This window comes from Staurois parvus, unplaced genomic scaffold (assembly GCF_062004578.1).
Source record: "Staurois parvus isolate SC_StPar_1 unplaced genomic scaffold, SC_StPar_1.0 ptg000013l, whole genome shotgun sequence".
Taxonomy (NCBI): domain Eukaryota; kingdom Metazoa; phylum Chordata; class Amphibia; order Anura; family Ranidae; genus Staurois; species Staurois parvus.
In genome coordinates, this window is record NW_028317809.1 from 9,091,214 (window position 1) to 9,117,802 (window position 26,589).

At 41.1% G+C, this 26,589-nt stretch overlaps 1 protein-coding gene across 1 annotated transcript in view; it reads left to right on the forward strand.

Moving 5' to 3' along the window:
• CFAP299 (cilia and flagella associated protein 299) overlaps positions 1-26,589 on the forward strand; it is a 620,116-nt gene that overhangs the window by 568,604 nt on the left and 24,923 nt on the right. The window contains exon 5 of the mRNA XM_089675483.1: positions 13,910-14,039. Coding sequence (XP_089531609.1) covers positions 13,910-14,039 — 130 coding nt within the window. The remainder of the gene's footprint in view (positions 1-13,909; positions 14,040-26,589) is intronic.

The following is a 26,589-nucleotide window of genomic DNA, read 5'->3' on the forward strand; positions in this document are numbered from 1 at the left end:
CATTCTCTGCATTTTTCCAGTTCCTTTTTATGAGCTGGTGCCCATAATTGAACTGCATATTCCAAAAGTGTTCTTACTGATATTTTTACAGGGGCAAAACTATGTCTGTCTCTCTGGAGTCTGTACATCTTTTAATACAAGTAAGTATTTTGATTGCTTTACAGTCAGGTCCATAAATATTGGGACATCGACACAATTCTAACATTTTTGACTCTATACACCACCACAATGGATTTGAAATGAAACGAACAAGATGTGCTTTAACTGCAGACTGTCAGCTTTAATTTGAGGGTATTTATATCCAAATCAGATGAACGGTGTAGAAATTACAACAGTTTGCATATGGGCACTGACTGGCAGCACTACTAGGCATTGACTGGCGCAACTGCTGGGCACTGACTGGCACAACCGCTGGGCACTGACTGGTGGCACTGACTGGCAGCACTGCTGGGCTGCACTGATGGGCACTGGTGGGTGGCACTGGTGGGTGGCACTGGTGGGCACAGGTTGGTGGCACTGGTGGGTGGCACTGGTGGGCACTGGACGTCATATGACGCCCTCCCAGAACTGGCCGGCCGCAGTGTAGCCGTCATTCGGCTATCTGCGGTTGGCAAGTAGTTAAATTTCATTTGTTATATAGTTACCTAATCAAACAGTGCATTGAGGTTTGCTTGTAAATTGGAGGCATCCTGTAAGGATGTTATTCCACTTAAAGCTTTGTGTCATCTACAAACACAGAAGTGGTACTTTTAATCCCAAACATTATACCATATATTAGGTTAAAAAGTAAGGGTCCCAACACTTAACCTTTGGGTACACCACTAATAACCACAGACCTTTCAGAGTAAGTTTATAGACTTTAAATTACACATTAGCCATTTGTTGGGAACTGTGTGAAACACTTTTGCAAAGTCCAGGTATACTAAATCCACAGAACCAATGCTGAATATTGCTTTTAATAATGTTTACTAGCACAAATTCTTCAATTAGTTTTTTGATTAGTAGCTTCCTGACTATGAAAGTTAAACTATTTATAGGTAAAGTTGATCCAGGGAATATCCAATTGCCTCTCTGGGGATCAGGAAGGAATTTGTTTCCCTGCAGGAGCAAATTGGATCATGCTTTGCTGGGTTTTTTTGCCTTCCTCTGGACCTGTTGAACTGGATGGACTTATGTCTTTTTTCGGCCAGACTATGTAACTATGTAACTAACAGGTCGGTCTCTAGTTACATGGTAAAGAGTTTGATCCCCTTTTAAATATAGGTGCCACATTGGCCCTTCTCCAAGCCAGTCATTAAAGAATGTCTACAAATTACAGACAATGGCTCTGATATAACTATTTGAGAACACATGGGTATAAGCCATCTGGTCCAGGTGCTTTATTAACCTATATTTTGTCTGAATGTTGATGAACCAAATCAAGTTTGGCCAGTAGGGTTCTTTTGAGGGCTATGTCAATACTATACCCATTATAGATTTGGGCTTCCCTATTTTCCTTTGCATACACACAGCTGAAGAAGGCGTTTGATAAAATTGCCTTCTCTTTGTCCACAGACACCAACTCCAAAATATCTTGTAAAGAACCTACATGCTCAAACCTGACCTTTTTACCATCTTATATATATGAAGACTTTTTCAGGGTTTCTCCTACTCTCTTTTCACATCTGATGTTCTTTTTTAATTTTTTTTGGCTTTGACTTCCTTTTTACACATTATGTTATATTTTTCTTTCAAACGATGATAGTGTTCATCCTTTTTATTTTTTCAATGCCCTCTCTTGTTCTTTGTGGCTTTGTTTTTCTTTGTATCCTTTTAAAGTGTTTGCCCAAGGGAATATATGTTATTATTATTATTATTATTAATATACAGGATTTATGTAGCACCAATAGTTTGTGCAGTGATTTACAAAGCAACAAGATACAAGAGGAAACAGAGGACCCTATGTTGCACTATGTTTGCATATGGTTTATTTGAAACTTTTCCATTTCTGCTCTGTATTTTTTTATGAAAATACTCCTGCTCAGTCTTGGAGAGCAGTCCTCAGCCTTGCTAATTGACACTCTTAAAATTGTTTTTATCTATCCAGTATTTGCGTGTGGTTTATAGCTTACATTAAATGAAATTACGTTGTGGTCACTGCTTCCCTGTTCTTTTATACAAACATTAGCATAATCAATGTTTGAGAATAAAAGGTTCAGCAGAGTATCACTTCTAGTTGGGGCTTCTCTACTTTTACTATTCCATCAGTGCCATTACTCCAGTCAGTTTCAATCAAAGTTAAAGTCACCTGTCATTATCACTGTCCCAACCCTTGCATCCCTTCCTATCTATGCAAGGAGATAGGAACCCAGCAAGGAGCTGAGTCTCTACCTCGTTAACACCAGGGGCCCTAAAACAAATTCCAATAACAAACTTTAAAGTACACACACCCATATTCATCACCACCCATAATGCCATAGCACCACCACACTCTCCTTTTTCACACTCACTTTGAGATTACTTCTCACAAAGAGAAAAGCCCAATAATGAAGCCTGTTACTCTAGTTTGTTAAGCAAAGACTCCTTTGCTGTGCTATCCACAAGGTTAAATTATATAATAAAAGTGGAATTTACTTTATTTCAGACATTTATTCCTTTCAAGCTACTTACATGTGCATGTTAAGAAGAACTGCAGGGCAAGGTATTAGGATTCTTCTACACTTCAATGTCATTTTCCTATGAAGTGCAAGCTGGTTTTGGAACTTTATTTCCTGTGAGTTTGCTTTTCAGAGACAAACAATCCAGTCTGTTTAGACAAAGTGTTGTCTTTTTTCAATGCTTCAGGTGGAGGTAGGCATGGCCAACTTCTGATAGGTAGCCTGAAGGCAAAGAATTAGAAATGACAATGGTGAAAGGCATGCCATCTAAGTGCAGTCTGCTATAGTGCTGCAATCTAAGTGGATAGAATGGCTACAAGGGTGATTGCACTGCAGTAATTTCACTGGGTCTGTCAAATTGTTGTCCAACTATGAAAATGGGTAATATCTAAATATTTTGTAGGCAATATCAACAGGCATTTAAATTATACTTACACTTGGGGTGTTTTACATAACTCATATTTTAAAAGTGATAAGAGCTTTCATCAATACAGGTTTACTCTGTGCCCATAGATATATTTTAAGATGTGAGATGGGCCATGTTAGGATCAGCTTCTTGTGATCTTAATAAACAAAAACTTTCTGTATCATGAGACAAGTGCATGCCCATTTTTTATAGGAAATACTATTGCAGCATTTCTTTAATGGAAACAACATTGACAGTCTATGGTGTTTCTGTTTAACATTATTATAATGTCAAAGGCATTAGCAATCTCAGAAAATGTTTATTCAGCTTTATTTGAGCAATTGTGTGTAAAACTCTAGGGAAGATGTACATTTGTTTCTTTATTGCCCCTTTGATGTTTTTCTGGGATGATTTGTATGATAAAGAGTAATAGTTTCCCTAAAGTTATCTCAGGCTCTTATAAATGACCTGCACATGTCGAATCAGGAGACATCTTTCCATGTAATGGAACAGCCATCTATCTCAGATATTAGCCTCTCCTGTGTGTGCTTTATGTGGTATTGCTGGATACTGATTGTGAATAAGTGACCTTGGATTATGTCCACTGTTGCATACTTTTTTCCCACAAGGACTCAAGAACGTATTAATCTTCTGCCAGACCGCAAAACCAATTATGACTCATTTAGGAACATGGTGTGAATAAAGGCCTAATTAAGTGGTGCTCCCTAACGTAAATTCCTGAGTTACTTTAACAACATTGGAAACTGTTTAAAATATGCAAATCACAAGTACTGAAACCAGTTCACTGTGGGATGTTTAATAGTCAAATATTACCTGATTCTCAAATAACTGCCTTCATTTAAATAGGTGGTTTATATGCTTAAATAACTGTGCAAAACGTGTGCCCTGCATGTCTAAAGGCCCCATAGATAATAAACGTTTGTTGATTTAAAGTGATTGTAAAGCGTTGTCTTTTATTTTTGTATTAAATAACAAACATGTCATACTTGAAAAAAAATCATACAGGGGGGCGCAAACACCTAGCGTATTATTCAAGGTTTACTGAAAATGTAAAAACGAAAAAAATACTTACAAAATGAGATGCATATAAAAGCCTGTAAAAGCACTGAGATGGCCCATTAATGTACCAATCAAGTATTAATTATGATTCATCAAGTGTTAATTGAGTGTTAACATTCATCTCTATATATAGACCCAATTTATTTATTTATATATACAAATAGTGACACAGTGATTACTATCATCCCACCTGGCCCTCGCTTTTTTTTGTTTTTTTGTGTGGTTCTTTTTCTTCTTTTTGTGGTTTTGCCCTTTTCCTTCCATCTAAATGGTTTGTAATTGTGGGCCATAAGTCTCAATACCAGTAGCCCCTTGGTGTCGCTCTTCTAGCGCTTTCCCTATAATGGGTGCGCTCCAGTGGCCTTTTTCTGGTCAAACCGGATATGATGTCGTAATGACGCAATTCCGCTGGGAGACTTCCGGTTTGTGAGGCGCACGTCCGTCTCGACGTGCACTCCAGCGGCCATGTTTGGCCATATAAACACTATCTTCATCTATCGCATTTGCAATCACGTACACAGACATGCCATTGGAGAGGTGTTTTTTCTTTCAAGGCACATTTCTCCATTTGAGTATATATATATATATATATACAGTATATATATATATATATATATATATATATATATGTGTGTGTGTGAAGAGTCAATAGACACTTCAAGGGCCAGGCGTGGGCGCCTTCCTATATTCTTTTATTTATTTACATCATTACATCACTTAATAATCATGTAATATTACTTTGTTTTCATTTTCGTTTTTATCATCCCCCTCCCACTTAGAGGGGAGGGGCTATGCAATAGGCAGCACCTTTGACACATGTATTTAGTAGGGCACAAACTTTGTTGGCTTTAGCTCAGAGGAAGGGGACACATCCCTGAAACGCGTCAGCAGGCCAACCTCACCACCACTCGGGTACTCTGCCATCACGTTGGGCCATCTCAGAGGTTTTACAAGCTTTTATATGCTTCTCATTTTGTGAGTATGTTTTTCGTTTTTACATTTTCAATAAACCTTGGATAATGTGCTAGGTGTGTGCTTCTTTTTCCATTTTTTGGTTTGATACCCCAGTCAGAGGAGGGCTACTACACCAAGACCTGACTCCTAGGCCATCATCACGTCTGATTGCCTGGTCCGTTTCCTGACATTGACCCCTTTTGAAGCGCTGGAGTGGTTATCATACTTAACTGCTCTGTGCAATGGTTTTGCACATAGCAGCCCTAATCCTCCTCTTCTGGGGTCCCCCTCCTGCGTGGTCTGCTCCCACCTCCCTGCCTTGTGCCCCCATAGCAAGTGTGGCTCAGCCCCGCCCCCTGCTCCCTCCTCACTGGCTGTGCTTGACAGCAGCAGAAGCCAATGGCTCCTGCTGCTGTGTCTGAGCCAATGAGGAGAGAGAGATGGCTGAGAGAGGGGGTGGGGAGGGGGATTGAGCAGCACACTTGAAGGATTTTTAACTTGAAGACAAGAAGAGGCAATCTAAAATTAATATGCTTCTACATTTGAAAATCAACCCTGCCGAAAATGCTTGGAAATAGCTGTATCATCTTTTTTGCATAGCCATAGATGGTCAGATCTCTCATCATTACTGATGGTGAATTTTCCTATAGTCATGACCTTTTAATTCATGTACTGGGCCTGTCCTAAAACGTTCCTAAAGTAACAACAATGCTGAAGCACAGTTAATCTTCAAATCATCCCATATGACCTTCTGAACACCTATGTCTAGGCTGTACGCAGGACCTCAGCTACTCTACAAGCTGAGATTAAGGTATGCCCTCTCATGGCAGCAAGCGCCACTAAGCACCAACCCCTTGCTTTTAGCTGTCAAATGCAAAAGCCTCTACTGCCACTTAAAACTGTGGAATTTGATCACTGACTAAGAATGGGTGAAACGGACAGTGCAGAAAGGGGGCAGGGTTTTATATTGACTTACAGAGAAGTCAGTTCATTGTTATAGTCTGGATCTAGAATCCTAGGAGCACCACACAAACAACACAAGCATTTTCAAGTATTACATGGTAATTGCACTTCAGCACTCTTGTTACTTTGAAAACTTTTTAAACCAGATCTTGTTCACTTTGAATAATGGTGTAAGTGAAAAAAAATCATTCATCACTCTTGCAGATTTCCCAGCATGTAGAACAATCATCATCAAATAATTCAAAAGTAACACATGCATTTATTTTCCATTTTAAAATCTGTTTTTTGGCATTTTTATAAATGACTTTTGTTGGGTTTTCTCCGTGGTGGAAAAAGTGTAGTTAGCCGATCCACTGAGGAAAGTCATGTACATAGTTCAGTAACACTGTTACTATTTAAAGCATTCCCTAGTGGCCATACATCCTAGTGCACTGTGTAAAATGTTTAATAAAAGAGTTCTCTGTGGAAAATACAGCAATCAATACACATGGAAACTCAGCTAAATGCTCAATAGTTCTTAGATGCTACATACTGTATTTTGGGTGTAGGTGTGTCCTGTGATGAACATTGGATTTGTTCTTTCAAGCTAGAAAGTGCAAGCTTACAATGGGTAATTTAAAGTTGATAAGGTTAAGATACTGCTTAGAAAGAACTTTGCCGACCTCGTCTTTCGCCATGAGCCTGTTTTCTGAAGATGATATATGTTAATTATGCACTCCAGATGTTTGAAATGTTTATGTGCTGTGCTATTTGGGTCAATATGACACATGAGTATACTGTGCTAAGTGCATTTACCATGCCTTATGATCCTATCTGAATGTATGCACCTGGTTAAGACTAAGAAACACATGCATAACTATCAGTGCTGTGACCCTGACTCAATCCTCCATTAAAAACATATGTAGTAAATTTTCATTGCTCACCTTTATACAAAGTTGTGACCCAGTTCTATTGTAATATGTGCTATCGAGTAGTAGCCAACATGTGCAACAGGGTAACATGCAGCAAGCAGGCAACCTGTTATGGGGGTCACTTTATGCCAATTATATTTATAATTTAACTTATAAAACAGTGTAGATCAGATGAAACTTTTCTAAGCTATAGATTGGATGGTGATGAATAAGACCTCTGTCAGATTTATATTGCTGTCTGTGTCCCCTCTGACTTCATGTTCCAGAGACACATGTAGGAAATAGCCTTTGGTGGGTATCACCATAGCAGTTATCCCTAAGGGAAAAATATTGCCTTTACTTCCCTTCAGCCTGAACTGACCCTCCTGGACCTGAGTCCCACACTCCTTGAAGTCTTCCCTAGCTCCCGAGATGTGTCTCCCTCCTCTGAATTGCCTTGGGAGCAGTTTTCTATATAATCACTGCCAGGATAGCTGACTTAGATTGCAAGGGCCGTAAGTGTACTTCTATGTATTCTCTTCCAGAGTGTGAATCTGACATTCCTGCAGCTGTAGAAGCTTCTGAGCACTCAACTGCAGGCGTTAGCATTAATGAGGATTCTCTCAAAGCTATTTTGTAAGTTTGTACCTGAGCAGCTTTAGTTTGCTGATATAGCTCCTAGGCCAGCAATGGGCAAACTACGGCCTGCGGGCCGTATACGGCCCGGCGGACCTTTTAATCCGGCCCGGCGGACCTTTTAATCCGGCCCGCGGAGCGTGATACTGTCAGGATGGCTGTCAGGATGTGTGTAGGCGGGGCAGCGTGACGAACGTGAGGGGAGCTAGGCTCCTCTCACAGTCCGCCCTGAAGACTGGAACGGCGCGGGAACACGGCGAGAGGAACGTGCGGAGCAAAGGTAAGTAAATTGACACAGGGGGGACTTGGGGACTTAATATGGGGGATGAATTAATATGGGGAATGAATTACTATAGGGGGGATGAATTACTATATGGGGGATGAATTACTATGGGGGATGAATTACTATGGGGGATGAATTACTATATGGGGGATTAATTACTATGGGGGATGAATTACTATGGGGGGTGAATTACTATATGGGGGATGAATTACTATATGGGGGATGAATTACTATATGGGGGATGAATTACTATGGGGGATGAATTACTATGGGGGATAAATTACTATATGGGGGATGAATTACTATGGGGGATGAATTACTATGGGGGATGAATTACTATATGGGGGATTAATTACTATGCTTACTATGGGGGAATATTACTATACTTACTATGGATGACACATACACATCATTCATCTACTCTTGGTCCGGCCCCCGGGTCCAATATATGAACCCATTGCGGCCCTCAAGTCAAAAAGTTTGCCCACCCCTGTCCTAGGCTTAAAAATACCATATTGGTTCTTTTCTATGTGGTGTGCAAATGTTTAAAACTTGAGCAACCTGTGTCTGAAATCACTACTGTTATTAGTCTATGTTCTATTAAAGGTCCTAAGACTGCCCAAACTTTTCTAGTTAATTTCTTAGTTAAACCTATTCAGTACAAAGACTGGACTGCTACTGGCAAACTGTTCTCTCTTCCCAAATGCTTTTCTGAGCAATATCTGTTTGAAGAGGTATTTATTAAGAATTAGTTAATTCCTACTGTGGATCCAGCCATTTCTTGGCTTAATAAAACACTGGCTGTTCCCACTGAGGATGCTCTAGGGTTAAAGATCAGTTTGATGTCTGGAGGCTCTTGCTAAATCCTTGTTCTCTCTAGCAGAAACCTGCTATGCAATCTGCTATAGCCATCATATCAATTTATCAGACTTGAGGGGAATGGACTAAGCATATGTACAATGAACCTAAAGCTATTCTTAGTGACCATTCATTTATTGAACATCCCTGCTACATTACATGATTATGTAAGGGATTTCCAGGTGAAACGAATTGTGAATAGAAATGCGCATGCGCATAGAAACGTCCGGAGAAGGATGACCGGTTGTGCACATGCGCGCGGAAATGCACGATCGCGCACACACGTGCATGTGCACACGCACAGCGAAGATTGGCGCCAGACGGACTATTTAAAGGGTGTCCCTGCCCATGTTGAGTGCTGACTGGTCTTCAGCTCCCCCATGTCCTGCTTGTTCCTGTGTGATTCCCTTGTTGCTGACCCGGGTTGTTCCTCACCTTACTCTGATTACTCTCCTGATTGATACTGGTTCCTGACTTCGGCTCTGCTCCTGACTTCGGCTTTGCTTCTGATTCTGTACTTTGCTGTCCGCCTGTTGATGACCCTGGCTATTCCTATGACACTGCTCCTGTCTCTCCCTCTCGCTTCCTGCCTTGCTCTGGTGCACACCTGGCGATCTACAAAACCAGCTCTGCATGTTACCACTGTGCCTGAATCAGAGGATCATCAGTCTTCCAAGGTCATCATCTACAAGAGCTGCAAACAACAACTACTGGCGCTCTTGTTCCCCTGGGTCCTAGACTCCCTCTGCTCCAACTCCAGTGGGGTCAGGGCTAGTGACACAAGTGAGGCCGACCTCATCATTTCAGTCTCCCATCAGGTATGTGACAGATTGTGTTGTCTAGTTCATGGATATTGTCCATCTTTTTCTCCAAATGAGTCTCCTGTCTGTTAATAAGCCCTTTTCGCAATAAAGGGATGCTCCCACTTTCCAAAGTGGGGGTATATGTCTGTTGACCTTTGTGGACACTTTGACCTAAAGCATTTTGGATTCATGGATAAAGACATGGTGTCCATGGGCTACAAGCTAGAGTTGCAATCTCTGCCTCCTCCCTGCTTCATGTCCTCCAAGCTGTGTTTGTTTCTGCACACGCAGACTTCCATGCTGCTCTAGTATACATACTAAGCCAAGGAGTCATTACCATTGTTCCAGAAATGGAAAGGTTTAAGGTTTCTACTAAAACCTACTAACTGTGCCCAAAGCCCAAGGGGGCATTTGTGCCATCTTTAATCTAAAAGGCAATCAATGTCCCAGTTCAGAAATTTTGCATTGAATCTTCCAAGTTATTCATAGTTTTCTTTCATCGAGTAGACTTTCTAGCTTTTGTGGACTTCAAGAATGTGTACTTGCATGTCCTCATCTACCCAGCACATTAACACTAACTGCGATTTGCTGTGGGAACACAGCACTGCCTTTTCGCTGCCCTTCCATTTAAAGGATAAGTTCACTCCCTGAATAATAAATAATAAATACACTAAGTGGGTCGCAGTTAGATAAGATAATATGGCTTCCACAACAATACCAAACTTTTTCAGAAAACATAAGTATTTTAACATGGAATGTTTTAAGAGAATGGGATAGATTACATAAGCGAATGGGATAAGAATATAATTCACTATTAATTCCACTGGAGGGAACAGATTTTTTCCCACCAGGGAAAGAAGACATTGCAGGTAACTGGATAAAAAAAAAATGCACGTTTGAAGGATATCATGGAAAAGGGGAGTTGCTTTCTTTTTTAGAATTAAAAGATAAGAGGGATTTATTTTTTAGATTAGATGTGTAGCGGTACCACCAACTGAGGCATTTGTCTCAGCTCTTCCGCAACCATTAAGGATGGTGGACAGTATGTATCCTCTGGAATGATTGTTTACTCAGGAGACGAAATATAAACATGCAACTTCTTGTATTTATAAAATTCTTTCTAATATTGCAGGAGCTGTCTGTCCGCTGTACCTTGAGAAATGGGAAAAAGAGCTTGGAACAAAACTAGAGGAGCATGATAAAAAGAAAATATTTAGGTTGGCCCATAGTGCTGTAAATTTGAATATAGTGAAGATTAACTATAAATGTCTAGTAAGATGGTACTGTACACCGAGTGTAACACATAAACAATGATCACAAAATTCACTGCTATGTTGGAGGGGATGTGGGTTTGAAAGAACCATGGCACATATATGGTGGGATTGCCCTAATATCCAAGAGTTTTGGCAAGGAATAATTCAACAAATTCAGGTGATAACAAGAACAAGAATACCAAATAACCCTTCGGTGTGTATATTTCATAAAGGAGTCTTCACGGTGAAGCAATATAAGAATACGGTAATATTTCACTTAATAAATGCAGCTAAAGGGTTGATTCCAAAATTTTGGCAGAGTAAGGAAACCCCTAAAATAAAAGATTGGTTTAGCAAAGTGGAATATGTGTATAGGATGGAGGAACTTTACCATATTGGAGAAGATAAAATGAAAGAATTTAGAAAAACGTGGGAGGAGTGCATAATTTATATAACAACTAAGAGTTATGAAGAATTGAAAGGAATGTAAAGGAAAGAGACAGGAAAAGGAGAAGGGAAAGAAGAAGGAAGATGAAAGAGAAGGGAAAGTCTGCGGTAAAGGAAGGAATGAGGTTAATTGAGGATTAAGGTGACCGGGGGGGGTGTAGGGTTTTTTTTTTGTTTATTTAGTGTAAAAATTTTTGATATGGAAACAATATTGTTGTATAATGTGAAATAATGTATGTTAATTAAAATTAATAAAAATCTAATAATAAATTAAAGGATAAGTTCACCTTTCATAACATGTTACATATTACACCTGTATTCAGGGTGTAACATGTTACTAAAGATCAGTACCCCCCCCCCCCACCCTCCGATACCACATTGTGACAGCAGATGAGGGACCTTCTCCCCACACCCGCTGTCACAATTTAAAAAGAGTGCAGCCGTGCCCACCCACCCAGCTGCGTCATTCATTCACAGAGTTCTGTGAACTAATGAACTACAACTACTGTCTGCCATTGTAGCTGATGGCTTGTAGTTCTCAATGAACTACAAGGGCGCTGGTAAGCACTCTTGAAGTTTATTGATCTTCCTGAACTGCAGTAACTGTTTGTCTGTATGGGAGGTTAGCATTCAAACTTTCAGAAGTCAGTGTTGGAACCAACCTATTTCTTGGAGTATACGGGTCTCGTACTGGATACTGCTCACTCTAGAGTTTTTCTTCCACAAGAGAAACTGAAAATCTCTCCACTCCCAGATTCTGAATATTCTGTCCAGGAGTCTGGGAAATTCTTCCATCTGTTGTACTAGATTCTCACTACATATGGTAACCTGACAGGCTGGGAAGGTGTCTTAGGCACCTTATTGGTGCAAGGGGACTTGGGCACCAGAAGAATCACCACTTCCCATCAGCATTCTGCAGCTCTGAGTGATCTACTTGTCCTTTTAACAGTGGGCCTCTCAGCTGCAGGGTCATGCAATCAGGATTATGCTGGACAATGTCACATCAGTAGCAAACATCAATAATCAGGACAAAACAAGGATTATTGCTGCAGAAAAATAAGCATGTGTATGTATGATTGTGATCTAGGGACCTTAGATTATACACTCCTTGAGACTGATGTGAATGTAATATATATATATATATATATATATACATAAAGATGCTGCTGGTGAAGAAACATCACTTTGTGATGATCCAGAAGCAGCAGAAAGAGTGTTTCTGGAATGAGAGCTCTGGAGGGAAAAGCTGCTTGCATTTTCATTCTGGTCCTCATCATTTAATTCCATAAAGTATTTTTAATGTCTGCAGGGCATCTCTGGCATAACAAGATGTGTTTTGTCATCCTTGTAGCATTTGGAAAATAATATTTTTTCTCACAATTTTTGCAAATTGACGATTTGCTCTCAGCAGTTATTGCACTGTGGGAATGTTTCCAAACTCTAAATGTTGGTCTCACCATTTTACTGAGAGGAGGAAAAGAAAAAACTATTTACTGACCAGACTATAGGTGAACATTATGCTGTGATGGAGTAGAACATTAATAGGAATCCTTTAAATATTTAAAAGATAAACTGATTTGTCAGACAAATTCACCCTCTTACATGTCAATTAAGGCCTGAAAGGACAAAAATTATCATCTACTGTATCCCAACAATCACCCAAGTGTAGGAGGTACAAGATGGAGCACACAAGCAAACTACACTGGAGCCTTTCCCCTGCAGTTCCCCCTCATGACAGAAATCTGTATTTCTCTTGTTTGAGAGCTGCATTGAGAAGTACGGTGTTACTTGAATTGTATTCCAGGATTTATTTATCTTCATCTGAGAGAACTTGCAATTATTTAAGACTTTATATAAAGTCTCAGGAATCTTTCATTAAGGTCTTCATGTTACATATCATGCCATAGATATATTATTTATCTTTGTAAAACAACATATTCCACACTCGCTTTTTGTCCATTTTTTCCAAAAACAAACAAAAAAATGGCTTTGAAAAAAACACACAAAAAAAATTTTTTTTTCTCAGTGTTTCAGTTTTTTCCCAATCCTTCTCTGTTCTAGTAGTGAGCAACCATAACCTTATAGAATACCCCTCTGCAAGATGATATGCTCTGTAACAGAAGAGTCAAGAATAAAAATAGAGAAATGCACAGTTTTTACAGCCTGTATTAGCTACGTATTTCTGATAACAAAAGTTGTTTATGATGATCTTTTATGTGAGAGTGTAGCAACAGATGTGATTTTAAAATACTCTGTCATCAATTTTGGGTAAAAGCACAGAAAAAAACACAGGCCCCTCCCTTCTTGCATGTCATAGCCCTATCCCACTTTGGCAGTGTCTAAGTAGTGTCTCTGATGACCCAGCTCAGGTATCCTTCCCCTCACATCTGTAAATAATCTTTTATGTAGCAGCCAAGAAAGGTGTGAAGGGGAATGCTATAAAGTGTCAACTGAGTGATAGCTGGTGCTACTGACATCACATCCAAGATGGTGGCACCCAGCTGAAGTTTCAGGGTTTTTGGATGTCCTCAGGTCTAGATCATGCCTGAAATATGTTAAATGCACATATCCTCGTATGGGAATATTGTTGTTGAAATGAATGGTCTAGCAACAACGTTTCTTTAAGCATGCAAATGAATGTCTTTGATGTGCAATGAGTGAAATGTACTTGATTTATTTCTTTGCATTTCTGTTTTGCAGTTTTTATAACTGGGAAACCCATGTTTCAACTTCAAATGCAAGCCCAAATTACCAAGTGATTGCAGAAAATTCATCCGGAATACTGTTCAAAAATAAGAGGGACAGGAAAATACTAAACGTGGATCCTAAGGTAAATATTTTTCTCAGAGCAAAGCGGCAATTTTCACTTCTCCTCTCACATTACCATCTGTTTTAAGGATTCTGCACTGTTTTTATTGCCTGTGTTTCATGGCTTTACAAGTGGTATCACTTAGCAACTTGAGGACTAATATTGTCACTCCTTTGTGTGTTTATATATTTAAGGATCTGTTTGAAATGAGGGATCTGCACGGTCTTTTAAACATCAGAGAGTCATTGTTCATGGCTCAGTCACACGTAGAAATATGTATTCCTTGTTATTTTAGGTTGTGTAAAAGGGAATCCATCATGGAACTTTTTCATTATACATTTTTAAATATACAGACGTATCAGGTAGTTCATTAGGAAAGCAAATAAATGTCAGTTTTGTGGTATTTTAAAACATGGTTCCTGACTTACAGTGTAGTTATAGTGAAAAATGATCTGTATAAAGTGTGTTCTGTCCCTGTTCTTGACATTGCAAAGAACACTTCATCCAAAACAACACTCCCTTATTGCATTGAGGATAACATAACTGTGGCACAGAGAGGATTTGCCACCATGATTCCTTTTCTATCATTTACAAAACTCTTCTGCTTGTTTCAACAGAGTCCTGTTTGCAAACAAAAAAATTATCTTCCACCAATAAGTAAAGAAAAAGAATACCCCAGTAGGTTGTGGTTGGGAGGGACACATTGAACCAAAAAGCCCTCTGCTGAACCAGTGTAAACATTGACACTGATTGCCATTATGTTCAGTGGTGCTTATTCATACCTGAGCTTGGTGTCCCTTGAAACTTGTTGCTTGAAAAAGTAGCTTCATTTGGGGTTATGCAGAGTCATACACTTTGGTCCCAATAGACTTTAGCCCTAGTAAATAAAAACATACATTAATGACCACTTTCTTGCATAGAAACTAGGTGATCATTGGCTAAAACATAATAAAAAAAAATTCACTCAAGCCTGAAATGCAAAAAAAGAGCCAGTACAAATGCTAAACAAAGCCTGAAAACCCACCATAGAAGTTCATCTCAAGTGTGAATGTGGCCTTAGCAGCTTCTCACCATAATTTCTGGGTAATACCTTCTCGGTGCTCCTAAAGCCCCTTTCACACAAACGTTCCGATTGGGCCTGCCTGTCCGTTTTTCAGGCAGATCCAATTGGAACCTCCATTCTCCTCTATGGAGCAGCCAGAGTAAACATCCACGGTATCGGATGGCAGTCAGGTGTAAACGGACAGGCAATCCATTTACATCCGACCATTCCTAGAGGAGAATGCGCTGTGTCCATGTCTGCTCTTCATAAGCAGAGCAGACACAGACCTGTCATCCTCCTGGTCAGTGGGGATCAGCTGACAGATCCCCTGCTGAGCAAGCAGATTGCAGCTGGAGTCCACCCCGTGTGAAAGAGGCCTTAAACCATACTCCATAGAAGCCTTTCATTCCAAAACATGCACTGATGATGGACAGCAAGCCTGAAAGAGGTATATGCAACTTGGAATAAATGGCTCTCTAAAAGAATAGGTAATCCACTGAATGATCAGACAGGGAGTAAGTGTAACTTGCAGTTTACCAAACAGGTGCAAAACAATAATGTAAAACTGGTTTAGGATGGCAAAGAACCTGTACAGTATACACTGTAGAATAATACAGAACAGATTATGAAAGCGACACAAACTTGGACTCTTCACAGAAATGTCACTGTGGCTCAATCAGGGTAACAGAGAGATTAGCTAGGAGTCACCACTTCAGTAAAACAGTTCAGAATACAAATAGCTACTTATGATTATCCTCCTAAACAGTGTGCCTCTCCAGGGTAGCTTTGGTAACACAGGAGAACAGCTAGAGGGATCCAAGGCCCAAGTATAAAGGACCACCCCACTGGAACTAGAGTACTCTGATAGCAATTGGGGAGGAGCGCACCACAGTAATTGGGTCTTCTGGAACAGATGCATGGTGTCAGGCTCCATGCCTGGTTTTGACAGTGGAGGGTTGCTCACCTGGCTGTAATTCACTTGCCCAGCTACCTCTGGTTCATCAGATGTGGCCGCTTTGAGCTGCTGAGGAAGGAAGGCTGAGAAACTCATTTGCCTTAGCTGTACCATAGGTGTTCCTTTATCATACACCAGTGCTTATGGATGTACAGATATCCATGTTGCAAAAATGAATGACCTGCATTGCACCACTGGTGACCTTGAAGTAAGAATTAAATCTCTTATTTTTAATTAGATGTGCTGTTGCAATGCCCATGTGGAATACATGTAATTTTCAGGTCCACACGTTGCACACTCTTTGCGCTTATTAGAGCTCTTTCACACTGGTGGCTGGGGGAGGAGTGTGGTAAAACAGGTGGCTGGCCTGTGGTTTTGCAACCCACCAGAATTCTAACATTGCATCCTGACAGGCCTACACACATGTTGTGACTGCAATGCTTTGCTTTGTGACCATACCAATTTTAACTTGGGCCGTAATTTTTGGTGACACCGCCTGTCATACTTGCCCATTGAGATCAATGGGGCAACATTGTAACCACTGCTTTCTTCTAAAATAAACTTTAGATCTTTGATTTATCCTCCAAATGAGCCTCATTCCTTTGATGGCCCACAGATAATGATATATGATGAGACATCTACCATTCCTAAAATGCATTATTTGATGGCTATCTGCTATTTTACCTTTCCCAACCATCTTTCTGACTTGGGCAGCATTCATGTTCTTTCTCCAAAAGATAACTATATGCGCCTTCTTAGATAGATATTTTCTGTCAAATTGAAAAGACCTCTGTAAGGACTTGTTTACACTTGAGTTGCATTTGATTGATGGTGGTGAGGCATTATGTTGTCCCCACACTGCCAGTTCTAACTCCTAAAAACCCACACCATTGTTGTGATGTGGCCGGATTTAGTTGAATGAGTGGCGTTTGTCATGTAGTACTGTTTTCCATACGCGACAGTGAGAATGAATTTCGCCACGCTGCAATGCAAAGCATCATGACCACGGCATATGTACAGTACACCCCAGACCGCTGTCTTTGCACTTGGAGCTGCTCTTCCTTATCTACTTTTAAGCTGTCCATACACTGGTAGAATTTTGTTTGAAAGCTTTCATTTTTGGAATGTTTGTTTTTGACATTCATAATGATGAGAAAATTCAAGAGACTAGAATGGAAAATGTTTCTCAAACAAACAAATTTCCAACAGTGAATGCGTTTTCATTCTTGAAATTATGTTCATTCCAAAATTAAATGTTAAAATCTAACTAAAGTTTAAAGCCTCTTCAAGTGACATTTGACAATTTTCTGTTGGCATTATCAATGGTACTGAAAAGATTTTTCATATGAAAGTTCATTCAAATCTACCAGTGTATGGTCAGCTTTAGGATCTCTCCATCACAAATAAAACAATGAATTGCTGCCTGTCCACCAGACTATACTAAACATGTTTCTGTTGTTTTCTTCCTCCAAAGTAAATGATTAATTTTCTGTTTTTATCCCACTGACTGGCTGGTTTGATAAATGTTCATATAATGAATTCCATTCTTTATTAAACTGTGTAGTAAAGTTTGTTCAGTAGTTACCCAGTAATAGAGCCTAGATACTTCAAAGGCTGGGGATGTTTAATAAGACAATACTGGATGTTGCCAGGGATAGTTTCTGTAAGTTATGATTTAGAAGTGGATGCTACTTGTTATTAGACATACACTGATGCAAACAAATTGTGACCTTTCAAGCCAATTTTCCTGTATGCCTGGTAATGACATTGAAGTCTTTTTATTCCTCTATCCAAGTTCTTTGCTGCTTTATTAGAGGTAAAAAAAAATTTAACTGTGGCCAAGCCATAGACATTTGTGTACTTACATATTCTTAAAGTCCAAATTTGGTATTTTTTTTTTCTTAAATTCAAGAAAATTCTGTGAATAAAAGGCATCCTGAGCCTGCTTCCTGAAGAGGCAACACTACAGTGCCCTTCATTCTTAGTTTATTCTTGCACAGAGCAATGTCCACGTCATTATCTCAGTGCCAGTCTTTGCACCTGGAGGACTTCCCAATGCCAGAAGAAAACTTAGGGCTCGTTCACACTTGGCTGTTTTACCAACGCTTGCCAAACGCCCCTATAGCGTTTGGCAAGCGTTGGTCCGGCGTTTGTGGGGCGTTATTAACGCTCGGCAAACGCTCCGCAAATGCCGCATGCGCGGTTTAGTGGCGGTTGCTAGGCGTTTGCCGAGCGTTAATAACGCCCCACAAACGCCTATAATACAGTTTGAGTGGTGTTACCGCTCCGCAAACGCCCCGCAAACGCGTCGCAAACGCACCGCAAACGCCGGCCGGGCGTTTGCGGAGCGGCACCATAGACGAGAATAGGAGGCTTCAAAGCCTCCTGACTCGACCAGAGGCGTCCGTTTTGCCGCGACGCGACGCAAACGCTCCCGTTAGAACAGCACCATGTGCTGTAATGTTCAGAATTGGCAGAGGCGTTTGGGAAGCGGTAAAAACGCTTCCCAAACGCCTCTCTGCCGCCTGCACACAAGGCTAGTGTGAACGTAGCCTAAAGAAGAGTAGGATCCAGCAAATCACATGAACTGCAAAAATAAGAAGGTAAGTATAGTAATCAAAAACAGCAAAACTTACAGTATAAGATGGAGGGGGCTGATTCACTGGTGCGGGTGAGACCAGAGTTGGGCTTTAAAAAGCATAATTGAATTGGCAATTCTTCATTATAATATAGACACTCTTCTGAGATCGGTCAGAATTCTCATCATACATATTCTCCTTTCTGCCAAACTTAACCTCATGAGTCATTGGAGATCTATGGACCTTTATTTTAGATGAACCATTGCTTGGACAATTGGATAATTGCAGCAGAAACTGATTTTTTTTTTAAGAAAAAAACACAACTGTACACCCCTAATGGTTGTATGGTTTAAAAAAAAATGTTTTGTTTTTTTCCTTGTGTTTATATGTATTAATTTGTGTTATTAGAGGTAGCTATTACATTAAGAAAAAAGGGGGTTGAAAATAGCAAGTTCTGCCGATTTAATACTGTGTGCATGCTGTTGCTGTTTGGACTTCCTATTTTTTTCCTATTTTGTCATAGTTCAAATTATCAAACATAACATATACAAAAATAATGGAAATGAACATAAATATATTTCTGTGTTGATATATTTTTCTTATTCATTTATTAAAAGACACAGGGGGCGTATTTTCTGAAAAACTGGGTTATGCTGCTGACTTCAGGAGATTGGACACTGGCAAACAAAAATACCAAAGTATAACTACTCCTATCATGCTTCAGTTTTTTGTTTTGCTAGTGTCCTAGGGGAATGAATATCTTCTCTTCTGCAAGAGAAGTAAACCCATGGGTAACCATTGTGAAGGGGGGGTGCATGGTTTTATGGTGACTGTACGAAACCAATTTTGAAAAGAAAACCAGCACACTAAGAAGTAATTTTGAAGCAGGATTTACTGAAGTCCAGTATCAGCAAAAACATTACAGCAATGTTTTGAGAGATTGGCAAGTGGAGTGATGCTGTCTGAACCAGATACTATAGGCAGATATTTTAACAGTATGAAACTTTTATGGACCTTGGGAAGTCCATATATGACAGGAAACACTGGATGATCAATGAGAATGAACTTGGCCATTCCCCAACAGTGAAGTATGGGCTGCATGAATTCCTTGGTGAGAAACTACTTTGGCCTTCTCCTGTTGCCTTTTACACATTTAGTGTCCGTTTTCTATGTTGCAACCTTATTATTAACCAGTTCTGTTAATTCAGTGTTTCTTATGGGACATATATTCACAGGAAATAACAGTCTGAGTTTGTGCAACATGTCACTTCCTGTCTATGGAACACACTTCCTGTTTTTGCCCATTTTAGTTTTGGTTCCAACAGGTTGATTAGATTCTCACTCTCCATCCTGACCACAGGGCCACCACAGGTTAAGCATAGTATTTCCCTTTTTTTTTTCAGCCTGTAAGCAGGGTAACTGTCTTATTCATAGTACAGGGCTTCTGTCCTGGCTTTAGGCATATCTGTAACCAGCTGTTTCTCCTTTAAATCTGTGTGCATTGTTTTTTTCACACTTTGTCTCTGTGTGACACTATTAAGGTTTAACCCTATGAAGCTCCAGGGTTTAGCTGTGGAAGGAAGGTGCAAGCACATTATCCAAACCTACTGCCACTCTTGCCTCTGTGGACATCAAGGATGCCTACTTGCATCTTTCCAGTGCATTAATGATTTTTGCGTTTTGCTGTGTGTATGCAACATTACCAGTTTGAATACTTGGGTATTCAGCAAGGCGCTAGCCCCTGTATTTGCTCTGCTGAGTTCAAAGAGAATTCCTATTGTGGGATATCTAGTGCAGGAACAGTCAGCACAGACTCTAGCAGTCAATGTTCAACAAACTGTTCAAACTCTTCAGGGGTTAGGTGGGTCCTGAACCCCCAGAAATCAGTGCTGAGGCTGACTCATTGCTTGGAGTATTTAGGTCTGCTCCTGGATACTGCCTTGTGAAGGGTTTTTCTTCCAAAGGAAGGAAAGGAAAGTTTCTGCTCCTACATTCAGACCCCACAATCCAGGAGCCAACTAACACTCTGCTTTAGTATGAGAGTTCTGGGCTTGATAATGGGCTCTTTTATAGCAGTTCTATTTGCTCAATTCCAATTCCAATGTGAGCTGAATAGAAATGGTGTGACAGGGGGTAGGTGGCTGGGATCAGAGCAGTTTGACTGGGGGCCGAAGATGTGTGATAAGAGGAGATGGTGTGACTGGAGTGGAGATTGGCCAAGACCAGAGCAGTTTAAGTGGAGAGATAGCTGGAACAAGGGCAGTCTAGGAGGTGGTCGGAGATGTAAAACAGCAGCAGAAAGATGTAGATAGGAGCAGTATAAGCAAACCCTGTAAAGTCACGATCTGACAGTGTTCTTGTATTAACAAGTCATCGGTTTTGTTTACACGTCAGTGATCCTGGAACAGACCAGGAGTACTGGCAGTTTTACATGGGCTAATGTTTTTCAAGGCACTAGTACTCCATACATAGCCCCTTGTTCTCCTTACTGCACACTGAGCATTGACAGCATGCAGCCACACGTTGGGCACCAGTGCCATACATGATTGGTTGGGTGCGATGCTGCAAGTCACCTCATAAATAACACACCATATGGCAAATAGCCATAGTCATTATGTTAAATACAGAACACCTCCCCTTTGTTACGGTGGTGAGGAGGGGGGTGTTTTGGCTTGGGATTTCAGTTCAGCATAGGCAGGGTTGTCAGCTGATTACAGGAAATTGGTAGCTAACTAGATTTTGCACAGTATCAACAGATAATTGTCTGTACTTGCAGCAGTTTTCTTGTTCAAACAATTTTATTAACAATAAAGCAGAGTGGAACAAACAAGGAGACATTGTTAATGTACAATGGACATGGAAGTGGCAATAGGATATATAAAAAAAAAAATTTGAATGAGATTTACAGTACAAATGTCTATATGCTACTAGCATAAACAGGTAGATAAAGGTTGACAATAGCAGACAATATTGTTCCAGTCAATCAAGGTAATGTCTCCTGAGTGCATTAAAGAAATAGGGGGAAATTTGAAGGGGGGGTCAAACCGGGGTGGAAGGGGGGAGAGGGAAAGTGGAACAGCAACCATGACTCCATGAACGGTCAACAAGTTTACAACTGCCCCTGCGTGCTACGTACAAAGGGCTATTGAGTATATCCAAAGCGCATAGTATACAAATCAGGGGAGAAGGAGTGATTCGTCAAAGTTAGGGGGGAGGAAGCGCTCTACCCAGGGGCTCCCTATGCGCAAGAATTTAGGAATCGTGTCAAGAATTGTGGCTTCCACCTTTGCATGTATCATAGCTTGTGTTGTTCTAGTTTTGACGGCCGCGATACTCAGGGTGGGGGATTTCCAGGATTTTGCTATAACCTGCTTAGCCGCCGTTGTAACTTGCATGATGAGCCTAAATTGCGAATTGGAGATGCCAGGGGGGCATTGATTAAGTAGGGCTATTGATGGGTCAGGTTGTAGGGTGGTAGTGCTAAGCGTAGATATCATGGTGAAGATTTCACCCCAAAAGGTTTGGGCTATTGGACAGTCCCACCACATATGGTAATGCGTTCCTGGGTCCGTACAGCCTCTAAAACAATTGGGTGAGTAATTAGGGGTAAATTTTGCTATTCTCGCCGGGACTAAGTACCATCGGGTTAAGACTTTATAATTCGTTTCCAATGCTACAATGTTCTGTGAGGATGATTTAGTGTTGGCCCAAATGCGGTCCCATTCAGACGGGTCAAATGTCTTTCCCATATCCGCTTCCCACTTATGGGTATACAAAGGAGGGGACGTGGTAATCGAAGTAATGAAGAGTGAATATAAGCAGGAGATAAGTCCACGTCTATGAGGGTCTTTGTAGCATGCTCGTTCAAAGAAAGACATGGTGTCTGGCCAATTGGTTATTGTGGTATAGGGAGCGTAAAAGTGTTGTAACTGCAAGTATTGGAATATCTCGGAGGCTGGGAGGCTATGCGTTTCCCGCAGCGAGGCAAAGGATTTAAACTTATTCCTCTGTAGGAAATGATGTGTACGGAGTAAATTAGCAGAGGACCAGGCTTTAAATAAAAGGGGTGTCTGCCAAGCTGGGGGGAAAGCTGGGTTTCGCAGGAACGAGAGCATAGGATTATGTGGTGATTGGAGAAGATAACGGGTTTTCAGTTTGTCCCATAAGGATAGAAAGTGAGAAGTGATGGGGTTGGTTATAGAGCGGCAGTCCATCGGCCTCAGCCAGAGTAAGTTTGCGGTAGATAAGGAGTCACATTCTATCGATTCAAGCGCAACCCATTGAGGGATTTCAAAAGTTGCATGGTATTTAGGCAACTGGGCTAAATGCGCTGCCTGATAATATTTGCTAATGTCGGGTAGGCCCAGACCTCCACTGAGCTTAGGGCGATAGAGGGTGGAGCGAGGTATACGAGGACGAGTATTGCCCCATACATAGGAAAAGATGCGACGCTGCAGTGTGCGGAGGTAATGAGGAGGTACTGGGACAGGGAGGACTCTAAACAAATATAGAATTTTTGGGAGGATTGACATCTTGATAACTGCAATTCTGCCGAGCCATGCGAGGGGAAGGGAAGACCATTTGGTCAGAAGGGTTGAGAGGTGGTTAAGCATCGGGAGATATTTAGCTGCGTAAAGGTCTGATAATCTAGGAGTCAGTTTGATACCCAGGAAAGGGATATGACGCTGTGACCATGGGAATGGTAAAATCTGCTGCAAGTGCGACAACTCTAAAGGGGAGAGAGAAATGTTGAGTGCTGTCGATTTATTAGGGTTTACTATTAGGCCCGAAAGCGCGCCAAATGTCTCAAGGAGCCGAAGTAAGGAAGGGGAGGAAGTTAATGGGGATGTAAGAAAGAGCAATACGTCATCTGCAAAGAGACATAATTTATGATGCGTGACCCCTATTTCGAGTCCCTTAACACTCGGGTTAGCTCTGATTAAGAGGGCCAGGGGCTCTATAGCCAGGGCAAAGAGCAGGGGGGACAGAGGACAACCCTGTCTCATGCCTCTGGAAATCGGGAACTGAGCTGATCTGTGCCCCAGATACCTGATTCTGGCCGAAGGTTCTCGATACAGCGAAAAGATCCAGGTTAAGAAGTGTGGGCCAAAACCCCAACGATGCAAAATGTAGTTGAGGTATGGCCATGAGACTGTATCAAATGCTTTCCGAATGTCTAGGGAGAGGAAACAGGTAGGGATATTACGAGACCTGGCTAAGTTTGCTAGGAGAGATGCACGCCTGATGTTATCTCCTGCTTGTCTAGTTGGGATAAAGCCCACTTGGTCGTTATGAATTAGAGAGCCAATACACAAGTTAAGACGCGAAGATAGGATTTTTGCCAACAATTTGATGTCAATACTAAGAAAAGATATTGGCCTGTAATTGGACCACTGTGTGTCATCAGAGTTCGGCTTTGAAATGTTCGCTTGCACTGTTTCGTGGTTAAAGGTGTGGCCAGATAGTAAATCGTTAAAAGCATTAGTAAGGAAGGGAGTGAGGAGGTGAGCAAATTTCCTATAATAAGTGGCTGAGAAGCCATCCGGTCCTGGGCGTTTCTGTAATTTTAGATTTTTAATAGCGTCTAAGGCAGTGGTGGGCAACCTTTTTTTTCAACTGAGCCAAATCTCGCCAAAACCATGATTGAAATTTATTTTGAGAGCCACATTTTTAAAACTGAAAATACATCCCCCATAGTAATTCATCCCCCATATAGTAATTCACCCCCCATAGTGTAATTCATCCCCCATAGTAATTCATCCCCCATATAGTAATTCATCCCCCATCGTAATTCATCCCCCATAGTAATTCATCCCCCATATAGTAATTCATCCTCCATATAGTAATTCATCCCCCATAGTAATTCATCCCCCATATAGTAATTCATCTCCCATAGTAATTCATCCCCCATATAGTAATTCATCCCCCATAGTAATTCATCCCCCATATAGTAATTCATCCCCCATAGCAATTCATCCCCCGTATAGTATTTCATCCCTCGTATAGTATTTCATCCCCCGTATAGTATTTCATCCCTCATATAGTATTTCATCCCTCATATAGTATTTCATCCCCCATATAGTAATTCATCCCTCATATAGTATTTCATCCCTCATATAGTATTTCATCCCTCATATAGTATTTCATCCCCCCATATAGTATTTCATCCCCCCATATAGTATTTCATCCCTCATATAGTAATTCATCCCTCATATAGTATTTCATCCCTCATATAGTATTTCATCCCCCTATATAGTATTTCATCCCTCATATAGTATTTCATCCCTCATATAGTAATTCATCCCTCATATAGTATTTCATCCCTCATATAGTAATTCATCCCTCATATAGTATTTCATCCCTCATATAGTATTTCATCCCTCATATAGTAATTCATCCCTCATATAGTATTTCATCCCTCATATAGTATTTCATCCCCCCATATAGTAATTCATCCCTCATATAGTATTTCATCCCTCATATAGTAATTCATCCCCCATATAGTAATTCATCCCTCATATAGTAATTCATCCCTCATATAGTATTTCATCCCCCCATATAGTATTTCATCCCCCCATATAGTATTTCATCCCCCATATAGTAATTCATCCCTCATAAAGTAATTCATCCCTCATATAGTATTTCATCCCCCCATATAGTATTTCATCCCTCATATAGTAATTCATCCCTCATATAGTATTTCATCCCCCCATATAGTAATTCATCCCTCATAAAGTAATTCATCCCTCATATAGTATTTCATCCCCCACAGTACTATCCCCCCCCCCCTTCTAGTAAGCCAAGTCCCCCGTGTCAATTCACTTACCTTTTGCGTTCCTCTCGCTGTCTTCCCGCGCCGTTCGGGTCTTCAGGGCGGACTGTGAGAGGAGCCTAGCTCCCCTCCCCTCACGTTCGGCACGCTGCCCCGCCTACACACATCCTGACAGCCACATCCGCGGGCCGGATTAAAAGGTCCGCGCGGACTTTTGGGGCTGCCAACCGAGAGGAGGCAGGGGAGCGGCCGACCGAGAGGAGGGAGGGGAGCAGGCGCCCGGCACACAGAAGAGCCGCATTAGAGTGGGTAAAGAGCCGCATGTGGCTCGCGAGCCGCGGCTTGCCGACCACTGGTCTAAGGTTTTAGTAGGGGAAATAGGTCGCTCAAGCGCCGCTAACTGGCACTCTGAGAGTTTCGGGAAGGAAATGGAAGTTAGAAGGGTGTCAGCTTGTGCAGAGTCAAAAGGTGTGGAAGAAGAGTAAAGCTGTGACAAATGTTTATGGAAAGTCTGTAGAATGTGTTCTGGGTTACTAGTGAGGTTGCAGAGGAGGAGCGAATCCAGATAGGTTTAGTGAGCTGGTCGAGCCTACGAAGTGAGAGGGCCAGGAGTGTATTGGGTTTATTTGCCCTAGTATAATATTTATGTCTAGATCTACGGAGAGAGAGTTCCGCTTGATCTGTGAGAAAAAGATCTAGAGCCAGTCTAGATCGCTCCAAGGCTTCACGATTGGCGGGCGTAGCAGGCGCCTGAAAAGTTTGATGGGAACGATCGTAGGTTTGCTCCAGTAAGAGACGTTGTTGCCTTTTAGTTTTATTTAAAAAGGATGCTTTGCTAATGCAGAACCCTCTCAATACCGGTTTATGCGCTTCCCATAACAGGAGAGGGGATATATCAGGAGACTGGTTAAGAGTGAAATAGTCTTTTAGGGCTGCTTCAATTTCTAAACAGTGAGCTGGGTTTGCAAGCAGGTTATCATTAATGATCCAAGAGGATTCGGTGGGAGATGGGGCTAACGAGGCCATAGCCATGAATACGGCGCAATGGTCAATCCAAGGGATTGGAATTATTTCAGAGGCCAGAAGCCGAGGGGAAGAGGCGATAGTAATGAAAATATGGTCTATCCTGGAGAATGACTGGTAAGGATGGGAATAAAAGGTGTATTGGCGTTTAGTCGGGTTGAGTTCCCGCCATGTGTCTATCAAAGAATAACGATGTAGTA